At 42.9% G+C, this 23,107-nt stretch overlaps 2 protein-coding genes across 2 annotated transcripts in view; both read right to left on the bottom strand.

Moving 5' to 3' along the window:
• LOC138799964 (transient receptor potential cation channel subfamily V member 6-like) overlaps positions 1 to 4,058 on the bottom strand; it is a 31,036-nt gene extending 26,978 nt beyond the window's left edge. The window contains exon 1 of the mRNA XM_069981768.1: positions 3,973 to 4,058. Coding sequence (XP_069837869.1) covers positions 3,973 to 4,058 — 86 coding nt within the window. The remainder of the gene's footprint in view (positions 1 to 3,972) is intronic.
• A 9,976-nt stretch (positions 4,059 to 14,034) lies between these two features.
• Positions 14,035 to 23,107, bottom strand: part of LOC138798398 (transient receptor potential cation channel subfamily V member 6-like) — a 29,188-nt gene continuing 20,115 nt past the window's right edge. Inside the window, exons 6-15 of the mRNA XM_069978839.1 lie at positions 22,358 to 22,533; positions 21,349 to 21,495; positions 21,050 to 21,262; positions 20,872 to 20,958; positions 20,715 to 20,791; positions 20,198 to 20,363; positions 19,381 to 19,447; positions 17,132 to 17,400; positions 14,950 to 15,056; positions 14,035 to 14,305 (exon numbers count right to left, since the gene is read on the bottom strand). Coding sequence (XP_069834940.1) covers positions 14,035 to 14,305; positions 14,950 to 15,056; positions 17,132 to 17,400; positions 19,381 to 19,447; positions 20,198 to 20,363; positions 20,715 to 20,791; positions 20,872 to 20,958; positions 21,050 to 21,262; positions 21,349 to 21,495; positions 22,358 to 22,533 — 1,580 coding nt within the window. The remainder of the gene's footprint in view (positions 14,306 to 14,949; positions 15,057 to 17,131; positions 17,401 to 19,380; positions 19,448 to 20,197; positions 20,364 to 20,714; positions 20,792 to 20,871; positions 20,959 to 21,049; positions 21,263 to 21,348; positions 21,496 to 22,357; positions 22,534 to 23,107) is intronic.

Raw genomic sequence — 23,107 nt, 5'->3', positions numbered from 1 at the left:
ACAGAAGAAAAATCCGCCAATCTGTAAAAATATGGATGAGTAATCTTTTTTAAACTAGTCCCAATTATTTATCAGCCTCCCCTCTCCGCCCCCCCCCCCCCCCCACACACACACACATTACGGAGGTGTTACGGACAATTTCTTTGCGGACTGGGGCGATTGCAGACATCCTGTAAGGACCCAAAAAACTGTCAATGTGGCCTAAAACTTACAGCCATAATATTAAGTTAGGGCATACCATTTATTGTAGCCAATTTAGCAAATAAAAAAAAAAATCTGTTTTTTTGTACCCAGTATCTCCAGAAGTGAAAAAAGATCTTTTTGGTTTGTTTATTGGTTTTGGTTTGTGCGGGTGTTTTGGGGCTAAAAATACTGGCCAAAAACAGAGTGGTCGCTTGCGTCTGTTCTTTTCGCGTCATATTCATGAATGTGTCTGTCGCCGTTAGAAAATCTGGAAGGTTTTTCACTGGACAAAACTAAAACTCGACCATGCCGCCATACTAGAAGTGTCTGGTTTTTAGACTAGAAAGCCCATTAAAAAAATGACGGTTTGCTTAATAAAATCTGTTGGTTGTGTCGGGTTTTAAAGTACCAACGCAACAGGCCCAGAGAGGGGGAGGGGCCCGGTGCTCTAATGTTCAGCCCAGAGACAGAGCAGGACCTGCACAGAGAGAGAACAGGGTGAAACTCCTGATCACATGACCTGAAGGTCCTCAACCTCACAGTGTGGAGAGCAGCCAAAGAGGAAGAGGGAGAAGACTGAGCTGTAAGTGCTGAGTGTTAGTGCCCGAGTGTGTCACGGTCAGTCTGTCAGTGTCAGTAATATGTGTTTGTAAGTTAGTGGTGTCTCAAAGGATTGTCCATAGTGTGTGGAGGATGGGTGCATAGTGGATGTATGAGGGGCCCGCTGAGGCTCTGTCACCCAAGGACCCACAAAAACCTGGAGCCGGCCCTGAATTTGCTGCTGGGAACATGGTAGTAAATCAGCTCTATTATTGTTTGTTCCAAATGTGGTACAAAAAAATTGTGCCCAAAATTTTTGAGCCAGTTATCAGAATGAAAAAGCAGCAAAAGATGGCTATATAATATATATATATATATATATATATATATATATATATATATATATATATATATACACAGTGGTGCCTTGGATTATGAGCATAATTCGTTCCAGGACCGCGCTTGTAATCCAAATCCACTCTTAAACCAAAGCAAATTTTCCCATAAGGAATCATTGAAATGCAGACAATTGGTTCCACCCCCCAAAAATAATGATTTTATATTCTGAATATCATGTAAAACAGATGAAACAAACATTCATAAGCTGCTGAATATGTGATATAAGTTACTGTACAGTATAGCAATCAGCATGTGGTATATAATGTATAGTAACTGTATAACCCTGATAACACAGCAGCTGGATATGTGATATATAAATTACTGTACAGTATAGCAATCAGCATGTGGTGTATAATGTATAGTAACTGTATAACCCTGATAACACAGCAGCTGGATATGTGATATATAAGTTACTGTACAGTATAGCAATCAGCATGTGGTGTATAATGTATAGTAACTGTATAACCCTGATAACACAGCAGCAGTTTGTAGATACAGGATGGAGCTGCAGATCCCGATAATGCAGTAGCGTAGTACAACAGGCTAGAATAGAGAAGCAGGGCAGCTGTCAGAGGTCTGTGTGGTCACATGACAGCAATGGGGGAGGGGTGTGTGTTAGCATGGACCAATCAGGACGGACAGAGACTGCAGGGAGCAGAAAGGAATGAGCAGGACAGATGTGGCCACAGTATAGCAGCGCTCTCTGTTCCCGGGAGAGAGGGGTTACAGCTATGAAAAGATTACCCCCACAGTCCTGTCCCCTGATGCAAGCCCCAGCCTGAAGTGGATCTGCTATCATTTGGAAGGTGAGAGAGACGTTCTGGGTCAGAGTACAGGGCTGTAGACCCCGCTATGCAGACCATGCCCCTCCCCCACTCCCCCTTCCACCCAGTACAGGGTTAAACCAAAGCAATGCTCTTACACCAAGTCACAATCTTGAAAAACTATGAGCTCTTAAACCAAAACACTCTTAAACCAAGGTATCACTGTATATATATATATATATATATATATATATATATATATATATATATATATATATATATATATATATATATATATAGGCTTTTGTTCCCCCCCCCCTCTGCCTGTAAATACTGGTATTATTATTATTATTATTATGGCTGTAAATACTGGGCACAAGTAAAAATAACCTGTCCCTTAAAGGAGTTGTCCAGGGTTAAAAAAGCAAGCCTGCCTTCTTCCAAACCAGCGCCACCCCCTGTCCACAGGTTTTGTGTAGTATTGAATCTGAACTAGATTAAAGTGAATGGGGCTCGGATGCTCTACCCCACACAGCCTGAAGACAGGAGTTGTCCGTTTTTTTAAAGGAATCCACCATGTTTTTCTCATTCTGGATGCCCCCTTTAAGTCTACCTGCTAGAATAACCACAGCCAGATCAGCAGCAAATTCTTCCGGAACTTTCGGTCTTCATGGACGGGAACACACACTAAGACCGTAATGTGCGGGACCCCCATTGAATCAGAATGGGGGAGGGGGGGGTCATGTGCATTGTGGTCTCATTGCATGATCACATGATCCGGCAGCGGCCGTGCTGACACATACACTTATATACGCTGATCGTTCTGCTCCACGGGGCACAGCCATCAGCCGTATATATATATCACTGTGTCTGCTTTACTGCCTAGGATTATGGGAAGGCGCGGCACTATAAATGACACTATAATATATATGTTATTACCGTATAAATGGAAATACTGTGGGCGGAGCTTCACTTACATTATGCATTTACTATTGTACTGTTATCACCTGAACTGCACCGTATCCCCAGCTACACAGCCCATTGCCTTCTCCACTTGTGCAATTGTTGTTGCATATTACACAACACAGCTACTTTCTTGCAAAAACAGCACCACCCTCCGTCCTAAGGTTGTGTGTGGCATTACAACTCAGCCCTGCCAAAAAAAAACCAAACACACAAACTGAGGACGGGGTGGTGCTAGAAGAGAGTGGCCATGTTTTTCCAACCTTTTTAAAGGGGTACTCCAGCAAAAATCTTTTTCTTTTCTTTCAAATCAACTGGTTTCAGAAAGTAATAGAGATTTGTAATTGACTTCTATTAAAAAATCTCCAGTCTTCCCATACTTATCAGCTGCTGGATGTCCTGCAGGAAGTGGTGTATTCTCTCCAGTCTGACACAGTGCTCTCTGCTGCCACCTCTGTCCAGAGCAGGAGAGGTATCTATGGGGATTTGCTGCTGCTCTGGACAGTCCCTGACATGGACAGAGGTGGCAGCAGAGAGCATTGTGTCAGACTGGAAAGAATGCACCACTTCCTGCAGGACATACAGCAGCTGGTAAGTACTGGAAGACTGGTGGTTTTTCAATAGAAGTAAATTACAAATCTTTATAACTTTAGGAAATTAGTTGATTTGAAAGAAAAAGATTTTCGCTGGGCTACCCCTTTAATTGGTTATGATAGATAATAACATTATATACAGCCTCTTAAAGGGATCGTCTACTTGGTACAGTATAACGATCCTTGTAAGTCAATCTTTTGAAGGAGGCTAATGGTTTGTTCACACAGAGACAGATTTTGGAAGCCAAAGCCAGGAATGGACTATGAGTAGGGAACAGGTCATGAAGGAAAGACTGAGATATCTCCTCTTTCCGAATCCATTCCTGGCTTTGGCTTCCAAAATCTGTCAGATAAATCTGTCTGTGTAAAGGCACCATTAGGATCTACCTTTCGGCCCCCCGTCGATCAGACCCCCCCCCCCCCTTCATTGTTGGCAGAGACGCAGGTAATAATTCCATTTGAATATTTAGAAATGATAAAATCCAATAATAACCCTACAAGGTGACCCAATCCTACAATACACCATCTACCGTTTCCTCTGGATCAGCTCCGTCCTCTCCTCCTCCTGATGGTTCTCGGCCCATGTGCTGATCCTCTCTCGGAGTGGATTAAACATGTCGCTGCCCGATTCACTGATCCCCCACACTGGGGGTCACATCGTCTCTACTGCCCCTTTAAATTGTGATCCTGGTCGGCAGATCCTCCAGCCCTGGTGTTGTGAGGAGGAGGCGGCAGGTGCACAGTGTCTCACCCCAGTCTCCCTCATTCCAAACCCCCATCCTCACCAGACCTGTTCCTCTTCTATATTAACCAGCTGTGTGCTGGAGCAAAGTAAACCAGAGTCACTGGTTACCAATCATTACGGAAAACACAAACCTGTCACCCGGCTTTCCCGGGGTCCTGAATGGCACATCTGTTAAATGGGGTTTTATATGTGTAGATGAAACTTGTACAGCTTTCAAATAGACTACCACTCAGCATTACTGAGCGGGACGATTATCGTGCGAAAAATCGTTATATATGTCGAATTTTAACGATAATCGGTCTGTGTAATTACAGGCAGCGATCAAAAAATCGTTCGTATATCGTTGATCCAGATTTGAACCTAAAATTATCGTTAATCGTTTGCTGTAATTCCACATTCGTTCGTTCAAGTTCTGCATTTTTTCACTAATCGTTCAGTGTAATTGTTCATTGTTTTGCTGGGAACAGAAGGAATAGATGATCATAGTAACAATCGTATCTAACGACCATCGTTCTGTGTAATATGGTGAACGATTTTAGGTTAACGATAAACAATCTCGTTTGTGATTGTTTATCGTTAGTCGTTAAAAATGTAATAGGACCCTAAGACTGATGTTAGTCTAAAAAAAAAGCTTACATAAAAAAGAAAAAAACATTATTGCTGGAGCTATGGGCCTTGTGCACCCTTAAAGGGGTTATCCAGCACTACAAAAACATGGACACTTTTCCCCCTCTCGTCTCCAGTTCAGGTGCGGTCTGCAATTAAGCTCCATTTACTTGAATGGAACTGAGTTTCAAACCCCACCCAACCTGGAGACAAGAGCAGGACAAAAGTGGCCATGTTTTTGTAGTGCTGGATAACCCCTTTAAATACGTTTGGCACATACAGGACGGACTAAAAGTCAAATAATAAAAAATTTAAAAAATGACTATTTCTGACATGAAATTTGCCGCAGACTCACTTTATGGCTTTCATCAAAAAAATAAATATATAGGTCTGAAACTTAGAGACCATACCCACTCTGACCCCATACATTGTACATAGCTAGTCCTGCTCTCAGCTGTGTCCAATCTAGACAATGCTCTGTGAGCTCCAGCCTGATACATTGTACATAGCTAGTCCTGCTCTCAGCTGTGTCCAGTGTAGACAATGCTCTGTGAGCTCCAGCCTGATACATTGTACACAGCTAGTCCTGCTCTCAGCTGTATCCAGTGTAGACTAATGCTCTGTGAGCTCTACAGCCTGGACTGTAGACTGATACATTGCACATAGCTAGTCCTGCTCTCAGCTGTATCCAGTGTAGACAATGCTCTGTGAGCTCCAGCCTGATACATTGTACATAGCTAGTCCTGCTCTCAGCTGTATCCAGTGTAGACAATGCTCTGTGAGCTCCAGACTGATACATTGTACATAGCTAGTCCTGCACAATGCTCTGTGAGCTCTACAGCCTGGACCCCAGACTGATACATTGTACATAGCTAGTCCTGCTCTCAGCTGTATCCAGTGTAGACAATGCTCTGTGAGCTCTACAGCTGTGTACAGGTTTACTATCTCTGAGTGTTCTCATTCACTGACTGCAAACAAAGATCTTTTTAACGGTGAAGAATTGAAACAAAGTATATAAGAGGATTGTAGAGCTTTTTTCTTGTACTCAATAATCTGGATTCATCAGACGTCTCCTATACCAGAAACAGAACTGAAAGAGAAGGAGCTGAGCTGCATCCTGATGTTCTAAAGAGCCAGATGCATTATGGGAAATGTAGGAATTTCACGGGGCAAATACAAAGCAACAGAGTTTTGATGTTTAAAAGTAAAAAAAGAAGTGAAGTGTTACACAAGGGAACGCCCGTCTGAGCGCGCGGCATCCATTACTGAGAAGTGGTTACATATTATTGTACACGGACACACCCATCGGGAAGGGGTTACTGGCAGAGCTCCTACATAGAGATAACTGTCCCTGGTCACTAGAGGGCGCTGCTCTCCTGCAGCTTATCGAAATTCAAGAAGAATCAGTATAATACACTAACGTATGAGGGAACGGCTTAAACAGCAATTTCTAAAAAAACAAACAAAAAAAAACAACAATTGTATATATTTAAAAAAAAATATATATATAGAGGAGTTGCTAATTGCAAATGTGTATATATGCACCACACACACACATATATACAGTGGCGTAGCTATAGGGGTCGCCGGGGTCGCCATGGCGACCGGGCCCCTACGCTAGGGTGGCCCGCACGGCCCCCCTTGCCACTTGTGACAGTGTCACTTTAAGCATCCCCAGAAGCTGCGGCCGCGCAGCTTCTCGGGATGCACAGATCGCTTTGATGTTCCGCCCGCACAGTGAGCGGGCGGAACATTAAAGCGATCAGAATACAGGAGAAGGACCTGTCAGCGTCCTCCTCCTGTATTCTCTCCCATAGGCTGCCGGCACTTCATACCAGCAGCCTATGGGAGGCCGGGCCGTGGTCATGTGCCCCTCCGGCAGGTGTGATGATGTGACGTCATCACGTCTGCCGGAAGTCCCGTCCCTGCGGCTCGCAAGATGGAGCCCGAAGAGGAGGAAGAGCTGCTGCCTGCACAGCGCGGATTAGGTGAGTAGGATGTTTGTTTTTTTAGGGGCACCTCTGAGGGCATTATTAGTGTATGGGGGCACCTCTGGGGGCATTATTAGTTCTTGGGGGCACCTCTGGGGGCATTATTATTGTATGGGGGCACCTCTGGGGGCATTATTAGTTCTTGGGGGCACCTCTGGGGGCATTATTATTGTATGGGGGCACCTCTGGGGGCATTATTAGTGTATGGGGGCACCTCTGGGGGCATTATTAGTTCTTGGGGGCACCTCTGGGGGCATTATTATTGTATGGGGGCACCTCTGGGGGCATTATTAGTTCTTGGGGGCACCTCTGGGGGCATTATTATTGTATGGGGGCACCTCTGGGGGCATTATTAGTATATGGGGGCACCTCTGGGGGCATTATTATTGTATGGGGGCACCTCTGGGGGCATTTATAGTGTATGGGGGCACCTCTGGGGGCATTATTATTGTATGGGGGCACTTCTGGGGGCACTATTAGCTCATGGGGGCACCTCTGGGGGCATTATTAGCTTATGGGGGCACCTCTGGGGGCATTATTATTGTATGGGGGCACCTCTGGGGGCATTATTAGTATATGGGGGCACCTCTGGGGGCATTATTATTGTATGGGGGCACTTCTGGGGGCATGATTAGTATATGGGGGCACCTCTGGGGGCATTATTATTGTATGGGGGCACCTCTGGGGGCATTATTAGTTCATGGGGGCAACTCTGTGGGCGTTATTAGTTCATGGGGGTCACCTCTGGGGGCATTATTAGCTCATGGGGGCACCTCTGGGGGCATTATTAGCTCATGGGGGCACCTCTGGGGGCATTATTAGTTGATGGGGGCAACTCTGGGGGCATTATTAGCTCATGGGGCACCTCTGGGGGCATTATTAGCTCATGGGGGCCACCTCTGGGGGCATTATTAGTTGATGGGGGCAACTCTGGGGGCATTATTAGCTCATGGGGGCCACCTCTGGGGGCATTATTAGTTGATGGGGGCACCTCTGGGGGCATTATTAGTTTATGGGGGCAACTCTGGGGGCATTATTAGTTCATGGGGCACCTCTAGAGGCATTATTAGTTCATGGGGGCACCTCTGGGGCATTTTTAGCTCATGGGGGCACCTCTGGGGGCATTATTAGCTCATGGGGGAACATCTGGGGGCATTATTAGTTGATGGGGGCACCTCTGGGGGCATTATTAGTTCATGGGGGCACCTCTGGGGGCATTTTTAGCTCATGGGGGCACCTCTGGGGGCATTATTAGTTAATGGAGGCACCTCTGGGGGCATTATTAGCTCATGAGGGCATCTCTGGGGCTATTATTTGTTCATGGGGGCACCTCTGGGGCCATAATTAGCTCATGAGGGCACCTCTGGGGGCATTATTATTGTATGGGGGCACCTCTGGGGGCATTATTAGCTCATGCGGGCACAGCAGGGAATCCTACATACGGGGCATCCCACATTCCTACTCACTTTACTGCACATTACACCAAACAGTGCAGTTACTATGGGAGCCTACAGGGGGGAGGAAGGGAAGGAAGTTGCTAGAAATGTGCGTAGCCTAAATTGTTTGTCTCGCAGGTTCTAAGGGGATGAAACGTATCTGGAAGGAATCATCATGGAGGTCTGGGCCGGATGAAGAGGAAAAGGGAAAGTGACGCCTCAGATCAAAGAAGACATCACCGGTGAGTCACTGTATGACGGTTTTCTTATTTTGTAAAACATCATTTAGTAGGGGCGCCCCGAGGTGGAAAAGGTTGGGAAGCACTGCGCTAATCTGTCCCGCTGCGCCCGCTGGCACATGCTGTCATCTGATTGGGCCTCTTACCTAATCAGATGACAGCAAGTACCAGCGCCCCCTCCTCCAGACATCTGCCTTGGCGGCCCAAGCTATGTCCTATGGCCGTATCTTTACCGCGTGTAGCTCCAGCTTGTGCTGCATCTACATTATCTGTACTCAGAGATATCACTGCGTTATCTGTGGTGTTACATAGGACTGCAGGGGACATCTACTACATGATCTGTACTCAGAGATATCACTGTGTTATCTGTGGTGTTACATAGGACTGCAGGTGACAGCTACTACATTATCTGTACTCAGAGATATCACTGTGTTATCTGTGGTGTTACATAGGACTGCAGATGACTACTACATTATCTGTACTCAGAGGGATATCACTGTTATCTGTGGTGTTACATAGGACTGCAGGTGATATCAGGTGACTTCTCCAGGTTGCAGAAGTTCAAACTTCATCATGCCCTGCTGACAGTTTATAATGGGAGTTGTAGTTTTGCAGCATTTGGCTCTTCAGGTTGCAGCACTACAACCCCCATTGTTTCCAACTGGCAGTTCATGATGAGAGTTGTAGTTTTTCAGCTGTAGAGTCAAAGATTGGAATACAATGATTAGACAATGACACAGTACAGTCCATTGATTATAGGGGGCAGTAGTGCAGTACATGAGGTGGAGGCAGTGGCAGGGCATTAGAACATGGTGGCACATTAGAATCATTGGATATAACGTTAGATAGGACTTTGCCTGATCGGGGGGAGATGGGGGGGCCCCAAGCTAACATTTTGCACCAGGGCCCATCAGCCTTTAGCTACGCCCCTGCATATATATATATATATATATATATATATATATATATATATATATATAATCTTGCTACACTGGGTCTTGGCCCTCTTCCACCATCTCACCGGCCATGTGCTGAGTAATGGTGCTGATGTATGCAGACGGGTCACAGACAGATATTATCTCAATGTGAGGCATTCCAGGTCGGACTCCTCTATATTCTGGAATATGGAGCTGCGCTGGAGTGGAAACAAAATAATTTGAATAAAACACTTCAGGCACTGACTCCATTATATCCTGCATGATCTGGTATCAACTTTTACTCCATCAACTTAAAATCTTGTTTGCAATAGAGGAATGCTCCAGCTGGAAAAATAAATAAAAAACATAATAATAATAATAATAATAATAATATTATTAATATAATTAATATATTTCATATGAACTGGTTTTAGAAAGTTATATAGATTTGTAATTTATTTCTATTTAAAAATCTACAGTCTTCCAGTACTTATCAGCTGCTGTATGTCCTGCAGGAAGTGGTGTATTTTTTTCCAGTCTGACACAGTGCTCTCTGCTGCCACCTCTGTCCATATCAGGAACTGTCCAGAGCAGGAGAGGTTTTCTATGGGGATTTGCTGCTGCTCTGGACTTTTCCTGACATGGACAGAGGTGGCAGCAGAGAGCACTGTATCAGACTGGAAAGAATACACCATTTCCTGCAGGACATACAACAGCTGATAAGTACTGGAAGACTGGAGATTTTTAAATAGAAGTAAATTACAAATCTATATCACTTTTTGAAACCAGTTGATTTGAAAGAAAGATTTTCGCTGGCCAACCCCTTTTTAGGGCATTTTTGTTCTAGTCCTGTTAACGGGGCCTGTGTAATGCTTAATTCCCCCTGTGGTGGCGCTGCAGGAATAATCAAACACTTCCTGCCGGTTTGGTCCACCGATTACAGCAAATACTGTAAATCTGATGAAAACTCTTAAAGGAACAGGTCTCCAGTAAATCACTAGTCTCACTGATGACAGATGTTTGTGACCCTGATAATCATGACTTTATTTTCATATGTAAATTAGGAAAAAAAAATAATTGAAAAACAAAAAAAGCTTCCAGATGTAAATCATACAGGTTATTCTGGTCCTGGGTGCAGCTCTCAGGAGATAAAAGCTGAGCGCTGTGTGTTACAGAACATGTAGAAGTGCACAGGATCCTCATTTACACTCCAGGCCTCAGGGGGAGAAGAGCTCTTAATGGACCCTCCACCTATCAGCAATGGCTTCACACCCTAGTATACTGTACATAACCATGACGCCTTATGTAACATGTACATTCTAATAATACATTGTATCCTGTGATAGGGCCGGTTCAGACTACGGAATTCTCGCGGATAAATTCAGCAGAATTCCGTCTCCTGCACGCGCTCACGGCCGCGCGTCTTTCCGCCGGCTCCATAGACACCATTCTATGGGCCAGCTGATTCCGCATTCCGCCGAAAGAATTGTCACGTCAATTTTTTTCGGCGGATAGCGGAATCAGCTGGCCCATAGAATGGTGTCTATGGAGCCGGCGGAAAGGCTCGCGGCTGTAAGTGCGTACAGGAGACGGAATTCCGCTGAATTTATCCGCGAGAAATCCGTAGTCTGAACCCGCCCATATAGAGTATGTTCATAGTACCATAGAGTATGTATGTTCATCACAGCGTCCTAATTCTGATAGTGCTCTCTGCTGCCACCTCTGTCCATGTCAGGAACTCTCCAGAGCAGTAGCAAATCCCTATAGAAAACCTCTCCTGCTCTGGACAGTTCCTGACATAGACAGAGGTGGCAGCAGAGAGCACTGTGTCAGACTGGGGAGAATCCACCGCATCCTGGAGGACATACAGCAGCTGATAAGAACTGGCAGACTTGAGGTTTTTAAAAAGAAAATTACAAATCTATATACCCCCCCTTCCAATTTTTTGGTTTTTCAAATAAAAAATGTAAAAAAAAAAAATTGACTTATTTGGCATCACCGTGCATAGAATTGTCAGAACATACACTTATTTTATGCAAAATTCCCTCCTATAAAAGATACTACATACAATTGTACCATCCAGAGGCAGAGTTCCAATCTCCTCTATGACTTTACCGCGTCTTATCACTTTGCTTCCATCTCATCGCTGCAGATTTTTAATGATGACAAGTTAAAAATTTATAGAAAATAAAATTTTTATTGGCAAAAATAACATTCTACCAACAACAATAATTAAAGTGCAAAACCAAATGGCGCTGCTTAAAGTGTCAACTGTGCTTCACGGAACCTTTATGGCGGGTATAGATTATTTTCCAGCCTTTAGAGCTTATAAACCGTCAGAAGTGATGAGATGACGGTAACAGATCAGTATAGGAAAACTTTCTGGAACATTTGAAGTCAGAAAAAGCACTGCAAATATGGTATAGCTTAGAGATTTCATATTAGTCCACTAGTTGCCAAAATTACTTCTTCTAGAACTCAATTGGTTCCTAAGTGCCCACTAGTTCAGTCTTAATCCAAAGAAACCCTACTTTGGTGGTGGATTCCCTGTATTATAATTGTAAAAACTCCAATATAATATTACAAATTAGAGTACAAATATCAACGCAATTTTAAGTAAAATTAAAGCGAATGTGCCATCAAGAACATTGTTTTTTTTTTTACACCTTAGCTACTCAGCACCTTCCTTTTTTCCTTTTTTTTTTTTTTTTAACACTCCCCGTTTACCATGCTTCGAGCTGGTCTTTTTCCGAGCACCAGCCCAGCTTGGGGCACTGGGGGCAGGCACGACACCCCCCCAGTGTGACCGAATCCCCTCCTCTCTGACTATATCTCCTTCCCTCTGCGACGTGGGACTTAGGAAAAGACTGTCAACAAGAGTGGGCACTGGGTGGAGGTTCAAAAAAAGGACCACCCCATGCAGGTGCTGACTGACTAAGGTAAAAAGAAAAAAGCAACGTGCTTGATACATTCACCTTAAGCCTACAGTGAGTCATGCCATATTATGTATGTATAGATATTATCCCTGCTAAGATTAACTTGCCCAGCAGAAAGCCAACAAGAACATGAGCCAAGAACAGAAGACGACTGTGTTTTGTTCTATAAGAAGAAGCATCTGTAATTATTAGCTCTGGGAATCAACATCTATGGGTCAATGGAATTATACTCCACTCTCTAATCCACGACTCTAGACACGAGTGCCAATGATTAGATGTAAAAACCCAACATGTAAGGTATACTGGCGCAATCGTAACACTTGCGTGCATACAGTGTTTGTGTTACTTACATAATGCCCTTAACTTTCTTAGATACCAATGGATAAAAACTTTTGATATGTCAAAAGTTCATGGTGACGGGTATGCTTTAAGCCTCAACATAGAAACTGTCTGAGAATCAGTAAATCGTTTTTGTGCAAGCTAGGACCATAAAGTGGTTGCAAGCATTACAAGATGGCCACCCTAAGAACTGAACCTTTTTCAAGTGTTTTTTTTTTTTTTTTCTAGGAAGCTTCTCTTCCCCCATCACCTATTTAGATATTTAAAAATTCTAAAAATTACCTTTTGCTACATATGAATTAGATTATCAACATTATTAAATATCCTATCGAGAAAATATAACCATTGTAAAACTATAGATGTGCTGGGTGACTAATATGTTATTTTAGTAGCTTACTTGCATAATAAAGTAGTGGTTGAGTACTGTCCATAACTGTCTCTACCTTATGTTTGTTCTAGATGGGGAAGCAGGGTCAGGTTTTACTCCCTATCGAGAGCACGGTTGTCAATGGTTTATAAACCAGGCGTTCTCCATGTTGAGAGCAGAGAGGTGGTGATGGTCCAGTTGACCAGTAATCGCAAACCTTGGCACTCCAGCTACAATTCCTGATTCCTAAGCACCAAAACTAACAGCACGTTTAAGGTGAATGATCACAATAACTTTTCAACCTATTTTATGTAACAAGTAGAAGCGTAACGACAGTCATGACTCCTTCATCGGGAACGTCCTCTCAAAAGAGTTTAAAGTGCAAATAGTGAAGGCAACATGCCAGCCTGGGACACATCGCCAAGTTCCTTCGATAAGAACTCCATCCATGGATTACAGACGCTAGGTAAAGTTTGCCTGAACGTTATGTTAAGACAGCGATGATGGCAAATTCAGGGCATTCCTAGCTTGGCTGTAGGAATTTATCCATTTGGGAGGTAACAAAATCTTCATTAAACAAAGTTAACGTCACAAATTTACTCAAGAGCTGCATTAGGATTTGGATGTCTTTGTGGGATAAGAGTAGATGCTCTACTGAAGCGTGATATTTGCAAAGATTAATGAAGAATCCAACATCATACATCTATATAGAATCAATTCCAACATGGTCCTCAAGTAGCCAAGATAATCCAAGGTGGATGGGACTCCTACAGAAGTCATGTTGGACAGAGGAGATCCTATGCTCTTCAGAAGATGTAGACAACCCACGATTCATGAGATGTGCTCAGTTTATACTCTGTAGAAGACATTTCCTTCTCTTTAAGATGCTTCGGGGCACCAAGTTAAAAGTAATACTGAGCAGTATGGGTCAATATTCCTTTTAGAATCCAAACGGATTGATCCTTGGTCCAAAAGATTCTTCAGATTCTTCAGAATCGAAGGAAGTTTTTACCAAATCACACATCATAGACTTCCTCGTGAATATCAAGGGCATGGTTGACTTTGCCCTTTAACTGGTCAAGTGAAGCTTTTTTAAGAATTTGCCAACCTCTGCTTGTTTTTCTCAAAGAAAGCTTTCGGAGCAAGAGTGGTGTTTCACTTATGGACACCCTCTTATTCTTGAGCTTGCCCTCAGGGAAATCCATCAAAGGCTCAACAGTTTCATGGCACTCGTCATTTTCAGAGTTACTTGTTTTATGTGTGTCCAAATCGTTGCGCTCCTCGACCCTATCAAATGAGAAGTTGACAATCATGTATGACAATTTGTACTCTCAAAATTCATGAAATAAGGATGTTCTAACCAAAATTGGCCATTCCAACACATAATCTACTTATAGAGTTTATAGAAGTGTGTCTGAAAATTACATTATTCAGAGGAAAGTCACTGGAGGATAAACCCAACTTCTGATAAAGAAAACTCACATTCTACACTCCCCCCCCCCCCCCAGACAAATATTCAAACTTTGTATTTATTGGGAACATGTCTTAATGGCAGTCTTTTGAAAACAGTTATCTTCTTATAAGACTGATGAGTGAACACTCAGTAAGTAAGAACCCAAACTATTGGCGTTTGACTCCCAGTGGCTGGAGAAGATGGATGCAGCCTGACGATTGCCTGGAGAACAAGGATACAGCCATAGACTATATTGATGTTTTGCAGGCAGTCCTCTGGTTGCATCTACGTTCTCCAGCCACTGGGAGTCAAATGCCGATAGTTCGGGTTTGCTAGAACCCAAACCTTCTGTAAGTAAACTCATCTGTAGTCCTAACCAGTATTGGAATACCGCAAGCAAATTGTATTAGAGATTGATGGCATAGTAATGGAGGAGAAGGTGATGTGTGGTCTTTTTTTTTGCATTGGGATCACTTACCGGAGATACCATGAGTCTCCTAAACCGAATTCCTTGCCACTGATGCCGAGACGTGGCCAGAGGGCTTTGGGCATCTTTCGTTCAAGCATTATAGTCGTGGCTACAACCTGTAAATATCCGTATATAGATCTTTAAATACATTATTTTCTCATTTAAAGAAAGCCTTATATACCAGAGCTAGCGTTCCCCTTGGTTTAATAAACCTGTAAACAAGTAATTTTACTATGTCTGTTTAAGGATCTTTCATGTTTAGATATTCCATAAATGTCTCATGGAGATTAGCATTGAGTGGATCTGTGAAAATGTTTGAGTTTGGATAATGTTGCTAAACCCGAACAATTTTCACAGCTCTGCTCAACACTAATGGAGACACCACGCCTGTCACCAGCTTATGGATTCTTGACCCACTGTATCCGGACAGGGACTGAAGAGATGACCAGGACTATGCTAGAGTTTGGCGGTTCTGCAGCCCCTGCTATTTCTTTGTTCAGTCCCTATCAGGCTTAACTGGGGTTGAGGGTAACTCGTTCTGAAAATAGGGGCAGGTTTTAGAGACAAGAATTTTAGGGTATATTCTGTGGATAAGGTATAATTGTCTAAAGGTGGGATTAACCATGTAAATCAGATCTGTCAGAATCTAAACAGGGGGATAAATAAGCCCATTTTCCAATTTGTGTGATCAGTGAACACTAGGACCATTTTTACAGACATGACTCCGAGCGGACTCATCACCACACTATAGTAGTATAGGGTAAAACATATTCGAAATCGTCTGATCAAAAATTGTCTGATCTGAAAATTTCACCCTTTTTAATAACAAAAAATTATTTGAAGCCTAAAACAAAATGAAAGGGAACTGATCCTTTCTGTGAAAGTAGCAGCAGTTGAGATATTCTGGGAAAACCCCTGACCAAGCCCCAAGGAAACCCAGGATTCTAAGGAACCTCAACTGGAAAACACCAGGAACAGCTTCATATAATGCTTGATACATAATGCAGCTTTCACTTTATTGATGGTGCAGTTGTTAAACAGGACCCGCAGTATGGGTACGTCCACACGGAATTATCACGGATAACTTGCCGTGGATTCCGCAGATTGTTCCCACTTCACTTGCCGCCCATCCCATAGATTCCATTCTATGGTCAGGCAGAGTCTGCTGTCCATCCAAAGAATGGACACGCTCATTCTGTGAAGATACTCTAAGACCAAGTTGACACTTCCGTCCGGGCTCCATTTTTTTTCAGTAGAATCTTAGTGGACAAAAAAATCCTGCAAGCAGTTATTTTTTGTCCACTGGAAACCTGCAGTATGAAGGGATATCAGACAGAAATCCAACTGACCATTTTGAAGCCAACGGGATCTCTTGGGTATACACCTGCGTCCATTGGTACCCATTCTTGATTGGACTATTTGGCTCTTTGTTGCAGAATCTCCGATGGAGCCCTGGGTGGAAGTATGAAGCTACCCCCTAAGTATTATACCTAAAATATTTCTAGGTATAATAGCTTCTCCATCCTTAACTGACCTCCTACATTTCACCAATGCCTCATAGATATGTCATCACACTTGATTACATGTTCCCATTAGGCTGTGCTCAATAGCCGTCTACATAATAACTATCTGTAATTGTAATCTAGATACGGGACCAATAATTATAGCTTGCATCTGTTAAACGTATCTGTATACCGCACCTTTCTTCTTTTTGTTGTAGCTATACAAGGTGCTGAGGAGTAGAGATTCCGGGATTTAACCTATTACCTAGGCTGAATCACGGAATTCCAGGCGGTACCCGGGCTGTCTCCTCCTTCTCCACGGACCGGAAAGGCATTGGGAATCAAATGCGGAAGGTTCGAAAAGGTTTGAGTTCGATAGAAACTAAGATTTTCCGATGTTCTCTACTGAGGAGGCAGTTGCACAGTGGCCCTTGAGACGAGATGGGTCCAAAGACTATTCTGCCATATAGGATGGGAAAGGGGTCTTTGATTGATTTTGCATTGGAGACCAGGGGTTCCAACCAATACCATGCCATGTACTACTGGATGACAATATTCTCCTCTCGATGCTCATAGAATAGGACATAGGTACAAAGTAATCTTATAGTCTCATCATTGTGCAAAATAACGTTCCCTGTGATTGATCCTGGACATCATCAGCTACATAACACCCATGCAGTTCAACCTACCTGAGCTCTCCACAATTCGTCTCCTTCATGAGCTACACGCCAGTGTGTGTCCCCCATCATGGCAATGAGAAGATTTAACATTAGAAGTGCAGCAACAATAGCAAATGCGGAATACATGATGCTGAACATGAACGGCAAGTCTACTGCGTAATTTGCTGGACCATCGATGATTGTTAGGAAAAGCTCAAACGTGCTGAACAGGGACATGGGGTACGTCATGAAATGCCCCAAATCTTCAGGGTCCTGGGTTTGAAATATCACAAAGAAAGCTGTGGAGGAAATAAATAAAAGTATTATTCTCTAGTTGTATAGTTAGATGTCCTTGAACACCATTGCTACCTTGTATCTCGAGAACCACAAGTTCGTCAAGTATTTTTTTAAAATTTTTCTTTAAGGCAGAGGGGGACATAATAATAATAACAATGTACAATACAGAATACAGAATAATACAGAATTAGAGACCTGCTCATGAAAGCGTACAGACTAGGAGGACTGGGGGTGATACGAGAGGCAACAAGTGCTTTATTTGCCAATGTTCCAGTCATTGTACATAAAATCTCCAAGTGCCTTTAGGTGATTGGGCGAGCCAGTCACATGTCATTTTCTGAGGTCAGGTAGCCAGTATAATGTAGATGGTACCTAAGAGGATATAGAGAGAATGGAGAAGGGATAGCAGAGAGGGAGACGAGATTAGGGAACGTTATAGGCGCACCTGAAGAGATGAGTCTTCAGGGCATGCTTGATACTGTGGGTGTTGGAAATAAGTCTGAGGTCTTTGGGTAGGGAGTTCTAGAGAACTGGTGCAGCACAAGAGAAGTCCTGGAGGCCGGAGTGTGAGGTTCTGATTATGGAAGAGGTTAGTGGGAGGTCATTAGCAGAACGCAAAGCATGGGAAGGATGGTAGGTGGAGATGAGGGAGGAGATGTATGGAGGGGCAGAGTTGTGGAGAGCTTTATGGTTGAGGAGTTTAAACTGTATTCTGGATTTAATGGGTAACCAGTGCAGTGACTGGCACAGAGGAGAGACATCAGTATAACGGCTGGAGAGGAATATGAGTCTGGCTGCTGCATTCAGGATAGACTGGAGAGGGGAGAGCCGAGTCTGAGCGGTGTCAGTGGTGAGAAATGGGCAGATTCTGGAGATGTTTTTGAGATGAAGATGACAGGAGCGTGTAAGAGCTTGAATATAGGGAGTGAAGGATAGATCAGAGTCTATCATAACCCCCAGACATCGAGCTCGATGCACAGGAGTGATGCTAGTACCACAGACTGAGTGACATGTTGGGTTTAGGTATGTTAGAGGGAGGAAAAACAAGAAGTTCAGTTTTAGAGAGATTAAGTTTGAGAAAGAGAGAGGCCATAGTGTTAGAGATAGCGGATAGACAGTCACTAGTATTTTGCAGGAATACAGGGGTAATGTCACGGGAAGAGGTGTATAACGGGGTGTCATTGGCGTAGAGATGGTATTGAAGGCCAACAGAGAAAGGTAAGGGAGAAGAAGTAGAACCCGAGAAGGATACACTGAAGGAGCGGTCAGAGAGGTAGGAAGAAAACCAGGAGAGAACAGAGTCCTTAAGAACAAGATAGCTGAGAATGGAGAGGAGGAGCTGGTGGTCCACAGTGTCAAATGCTGCTGAGAGATGCAGCAATAAGCAAGGAGTAGCTTCCTTGTGACTTGGCCTTCAGGAGGTGGTTTGACACCTTAGTGAGAGCAGTTTAAGTGGATTGAAGGAATCGGAAGCCAGACTGTAGAGGGTCGAGAAGAGAATTATCGGAGAGATATCGGGTTAGGCGACAATAGACCAAACGTTCCAGGAGTTTAGAGACAAAAGGCAGATTGATAGAGACAGGTCGATAGTTTACTGCACAGGATGGGTCCTTACTTCCCTCTCCCCGTGCCTGCCATCCACCACAAGACCAGACCTGGGACCCCAGCCAGAAGGCATTTCACCCTTGAGTTGTAATGACGTCATGACTGCACAGCTGCAGTTACTGTTTGGCTGAGTGGCCAGTTCATCAACTGAGTTGTGACATTGGCTCTGGTTGAGATCCCCAAGTCCCCCCCCCCCTGTTGTACTTCTCCTTTAAGGTCACAGTCACTTGTCTGTAGTGCAGCCTATGACTAGGTGGGGATCTGGACTAAAATGGGGGTGTTTTAGATAGGGTTTTACTATTATGTAGCACTTGGCAGCAGCTTTACCCACAACTACAGTAAACTGATGGGACAGCTTCAAAGAAATCTTATCTCACCTGCACCAAACCCAAGTATAACCACAGCCATTAGCCAACAAAATCGCAACAGGTCTCCAAATATCATCTGAAAAACAAAGTTAAAAGATTCAGTACTGAGTAAAATTTACTGTCCAAGGGTTAAAAAAGTTTTACATATATATGTCTGGAGGCGGTGTTAAAGAAAAAAAATAAAAAATCTACCTCACCTACAATGAGCCCATTATTTGCTGCCCCTGCTCATCACTGCTACCTTCCTGTTGACACATTGTCTCAGAAAGAAGGACCTCACACCTAATACTGGTGGATGAACCCATGGCGAACCGGATAGAATTATCTAACCTGCTGAAAGTTCCCCTTTAAGCCAGTGATTGGCTGATGGTGAACCAAAAAGTAGTAATGATGAACTTTTTTTTTTTAAACACCACCCTTGCAATAGTCTAAAGAATATTACCTAAGAACTTTACCAACTCTGCCCAACCTAATGTTATGAAGGAAACCATCACAATAGTTCTGTACCTTCTACTCCTTTCTTGTTTTTCTATTCTTTAGACATGAAATAATTTGTAAACGTTGTAATGTTTTTGTTGATCAATAGTAAAATTTTATTATTACAGGACAATTTTTCACCCTACATTGGACGACAGAGGCCGAAACCTTTTAATTCAGATCCTAATATCCTAATATCGGGTTAAAACATTTTCACAGCTTTGCTCATCTTTACGAAGCCCTATTTTTGCACTTATGGAAAATTTGAAGGAAAAATTTGTACTTTAATTACATTTCCTATGGTTGCAATGGGGGAAATATTTATAATATGACATATCTGATCATTTACCTTTTGTATCATGATGGTAAATGGTCCAAGCATCTGAAAGCCACGAGTGAAATACATGATATAACACCAGCCCAGGACCAAAGCCACTGACATAGGAACCTCTTCTCCTTGACTGTTGGTTAACCTCATGACCAAAACTGCCATCACCATACAGGCAAAACCAATTCTACAAAAAGCAAGAGAAGAAATTTACAGATACTAAAGCAAGATAAAAATATCTACATTTTCTAAGTAGGTTATGGTGACATTTTGCCAAATGGCATATTTGTAAAAATTTTGGCCCAACTATATATCCGTTTATTGTTAAAAAAAAAAAAAAAAAAGTGCTGTAGATTTATTTTTAGGACTTTTAGCCAATACAAAATTAACCAAATTTTGCCAATTTCATAAATTTGGTGCAAATCACTCCAATGATCTATTTTCTTACACTGGTTTAAGACCCTTCAGTCTTCATAAATGTAGGGCAAAGTAGATAGACAAAAAATTAAAGGTCTGTAGCCAATCATAATGTTCTTACATGATTATATGAAATGGACCACCAAGTACCGTCTGCCCAAAGTATCTTGTGGCTCCAACCCTAAGCAGATCAGGAATCTAAAACATAAAATAATCATATAAACATATTATAAGTAACCACACACAAGTAAGTCCTGAACACTTGGAAGATTTCTTACCAAAAGCAGCAATATAAAAATTGCACCCAGGACACTAATAAGCTCTCCAACCAGACGGAGATCATCCTGGTAGCTGGTGTACGCTTCCTATTAGGATAAAATAAAAAGACAAATAAAAAAAAAAGGCATAAAATAACCCATCACAAAAAAACCCTCCATCCATTCATTGCACACTTACACGAAGAGGCCTTTGCATTAAGATGGTTGCATCTCGAGTATCATTTGACTTTTCTGAAATGTTCTTAAGGGGTCTGTAGGTGCAACACACAGTCACACAGATCATATACAAGACATAGACGGCCGCTAAAAACCAAAAGTATGGTCGACCACAGCTCCTCCACTTCAGACTGACAAGTTCTTTCACTGGTGTAAGGTCAAGAATATGGCGGGCCTACAACAAATGTTGGATGGGATAACTATGTTAGATAATGCACAAGTCATGTCAGGAGCTCAAACACGATTTAAAAATATACTTACTGCTCTCTTTCTGGAGGACACCACAAGTTCCAGCACTGACTGATCTTCTCCCCAAGAGTCTATACCCGAAAGATCATATAAGACGGAACTCACTGGGCCAAAACTCCACTGGACCTGCTTCCGTTTATTTAAGATGTGCTGGAACATCTGAGAAGAAGAAAAAGACTGTGAAATTTACAGATGCAACAAATCGAAGCTTCGTGTTTGATGATCAAAACCCATAGATGACCTTCTAATATTGACATTTTTGGGGGAAATATTTATGGACCACTAAATATAGGAAAAAAATTGAATCTGATCACATTTTTACACCTTCTCAGTACAGAGTAGAGTACTAGTTGGTCGGTTGAGATGCTTTTGATGAAACTTAACATTGGCTGACCCTTTAATGGGCTGGTCCATATCCTCCTTTTTTATTCCTTTCTGGAGGAGGCTAGTTAGGATAGGTGGGAGCGCTACTACCTCTATAACAGGAGTATCAGGTTGTTCCTTAGTTTGTAGGGGAATCCCAGCTGGAGGAGCTTGAAATAACCAAAGTCTATCTACAAGCCCATCCAAACAATCGGATTCCACAGCTAACACCGTTTAGAAGAGCATGGCTTATAGTAGGTTGACCACCAAGCACAAAATCTTGGCATTTAGGACCTTAGGAACTATGCAAAATGAGATATTGCCTGAGCTGCCCTTTCACTGGACACCTTTGGTGTATTGAGCTTTTTGATTGTGTAAAGACCAAACTAATATACTTGGCAGCTTTAACTATTGTTTTTTGTGTGTTGTGCCGATTTTACTTTACATTCCATATGGATTCCATATATATATAGAATAATTCTCTTGTAGAAGCCCATTGAGTCTGACAGGAGATGTATGGTCATGTATGGAGACTTTACAACTCTATACTAAGTCACTGTACAGGGTCCCTGCACAGGGCCATGCAATCTGTATTAGGCTTTAAAAAAGTACAAAAAGTTTTTTTTTTCTTTCATTGCACTCAAAAAGTTAGACTCACAACAGTATTTCCTTCAGCAGCAGATAATTTAAAGGCAGTAAGACCCAAGTAGTTAGGGATCATTTGAAGGTCCAGATTGTCACTGTTTTCTTCATCATAGGACAATATAAGATCAAACATCTTGCAGGAGAAGGTCTGGTTGGGTTGTAGGGCTAGGATGTGCAAAATGGTGTTTTCTACAAAACAGAATGGCCACAATGAAAATACTTATTGTAGTAAATATTCAGATCTTCTGGTGGAGATATAGGAAACAATGGACACCAAAGCACCAGCTAAGTGCAAATGACTTATATTACAATAGCTACAAGACCTCACTTTCTTCTAATGCCAAACAATGCACACCATGTATGTTCACACAATGTATTTTTTCGTATTTCTACGGCTGTTGTTGTAGATTGCAGCAACAGCCATGGTTAATATGAAAAAATACGTTGGCTTTCTGTCTATGGGATCCCGGCCGGAGCGTATACACATAGTATACGCTCCGGCCGGGATCCCTCACGGCGCAGCAAAGAACTGACATGTCAGTTTTCTGCGGCCGCTATTCAGTGGATAGCGGGCGCAGAAAACCCTGTCAGTGCACACTGTGAAGCGAGCAGCTGCGGCCACAAGCTTCATAGTGTGCTGTGGAGTGTTCTGATGCGGGCACGCATGGATGCACCCCCATCAGAACTCTGCGGCAGGAAAGATCATCCGGCCGGTACTGTAGCACTGGCTGGAATGATCTTTTTAGAGACTGGCTGTTCCGTG

This window comes from Dendropsophus ebraccatus, chromosome 8 (genome assembly GCF_027789765.1).
Source record: "Dendropsophus ebraccatus isolate aDenEbr1 chromosome 8, aDenEbr1.pat, whole genome shotgun sequence".
In the NCBI taxonomy this organism is placed as follows: Eukaryota; Metazoa; Chordata; class Amphibia; order Anura; family Hylidae; genus Dendropsophus; species Dendropsophus ebraccatus.
This window is presented reverse-complemented; position numbering and strand designations above follow the sequence as displayed.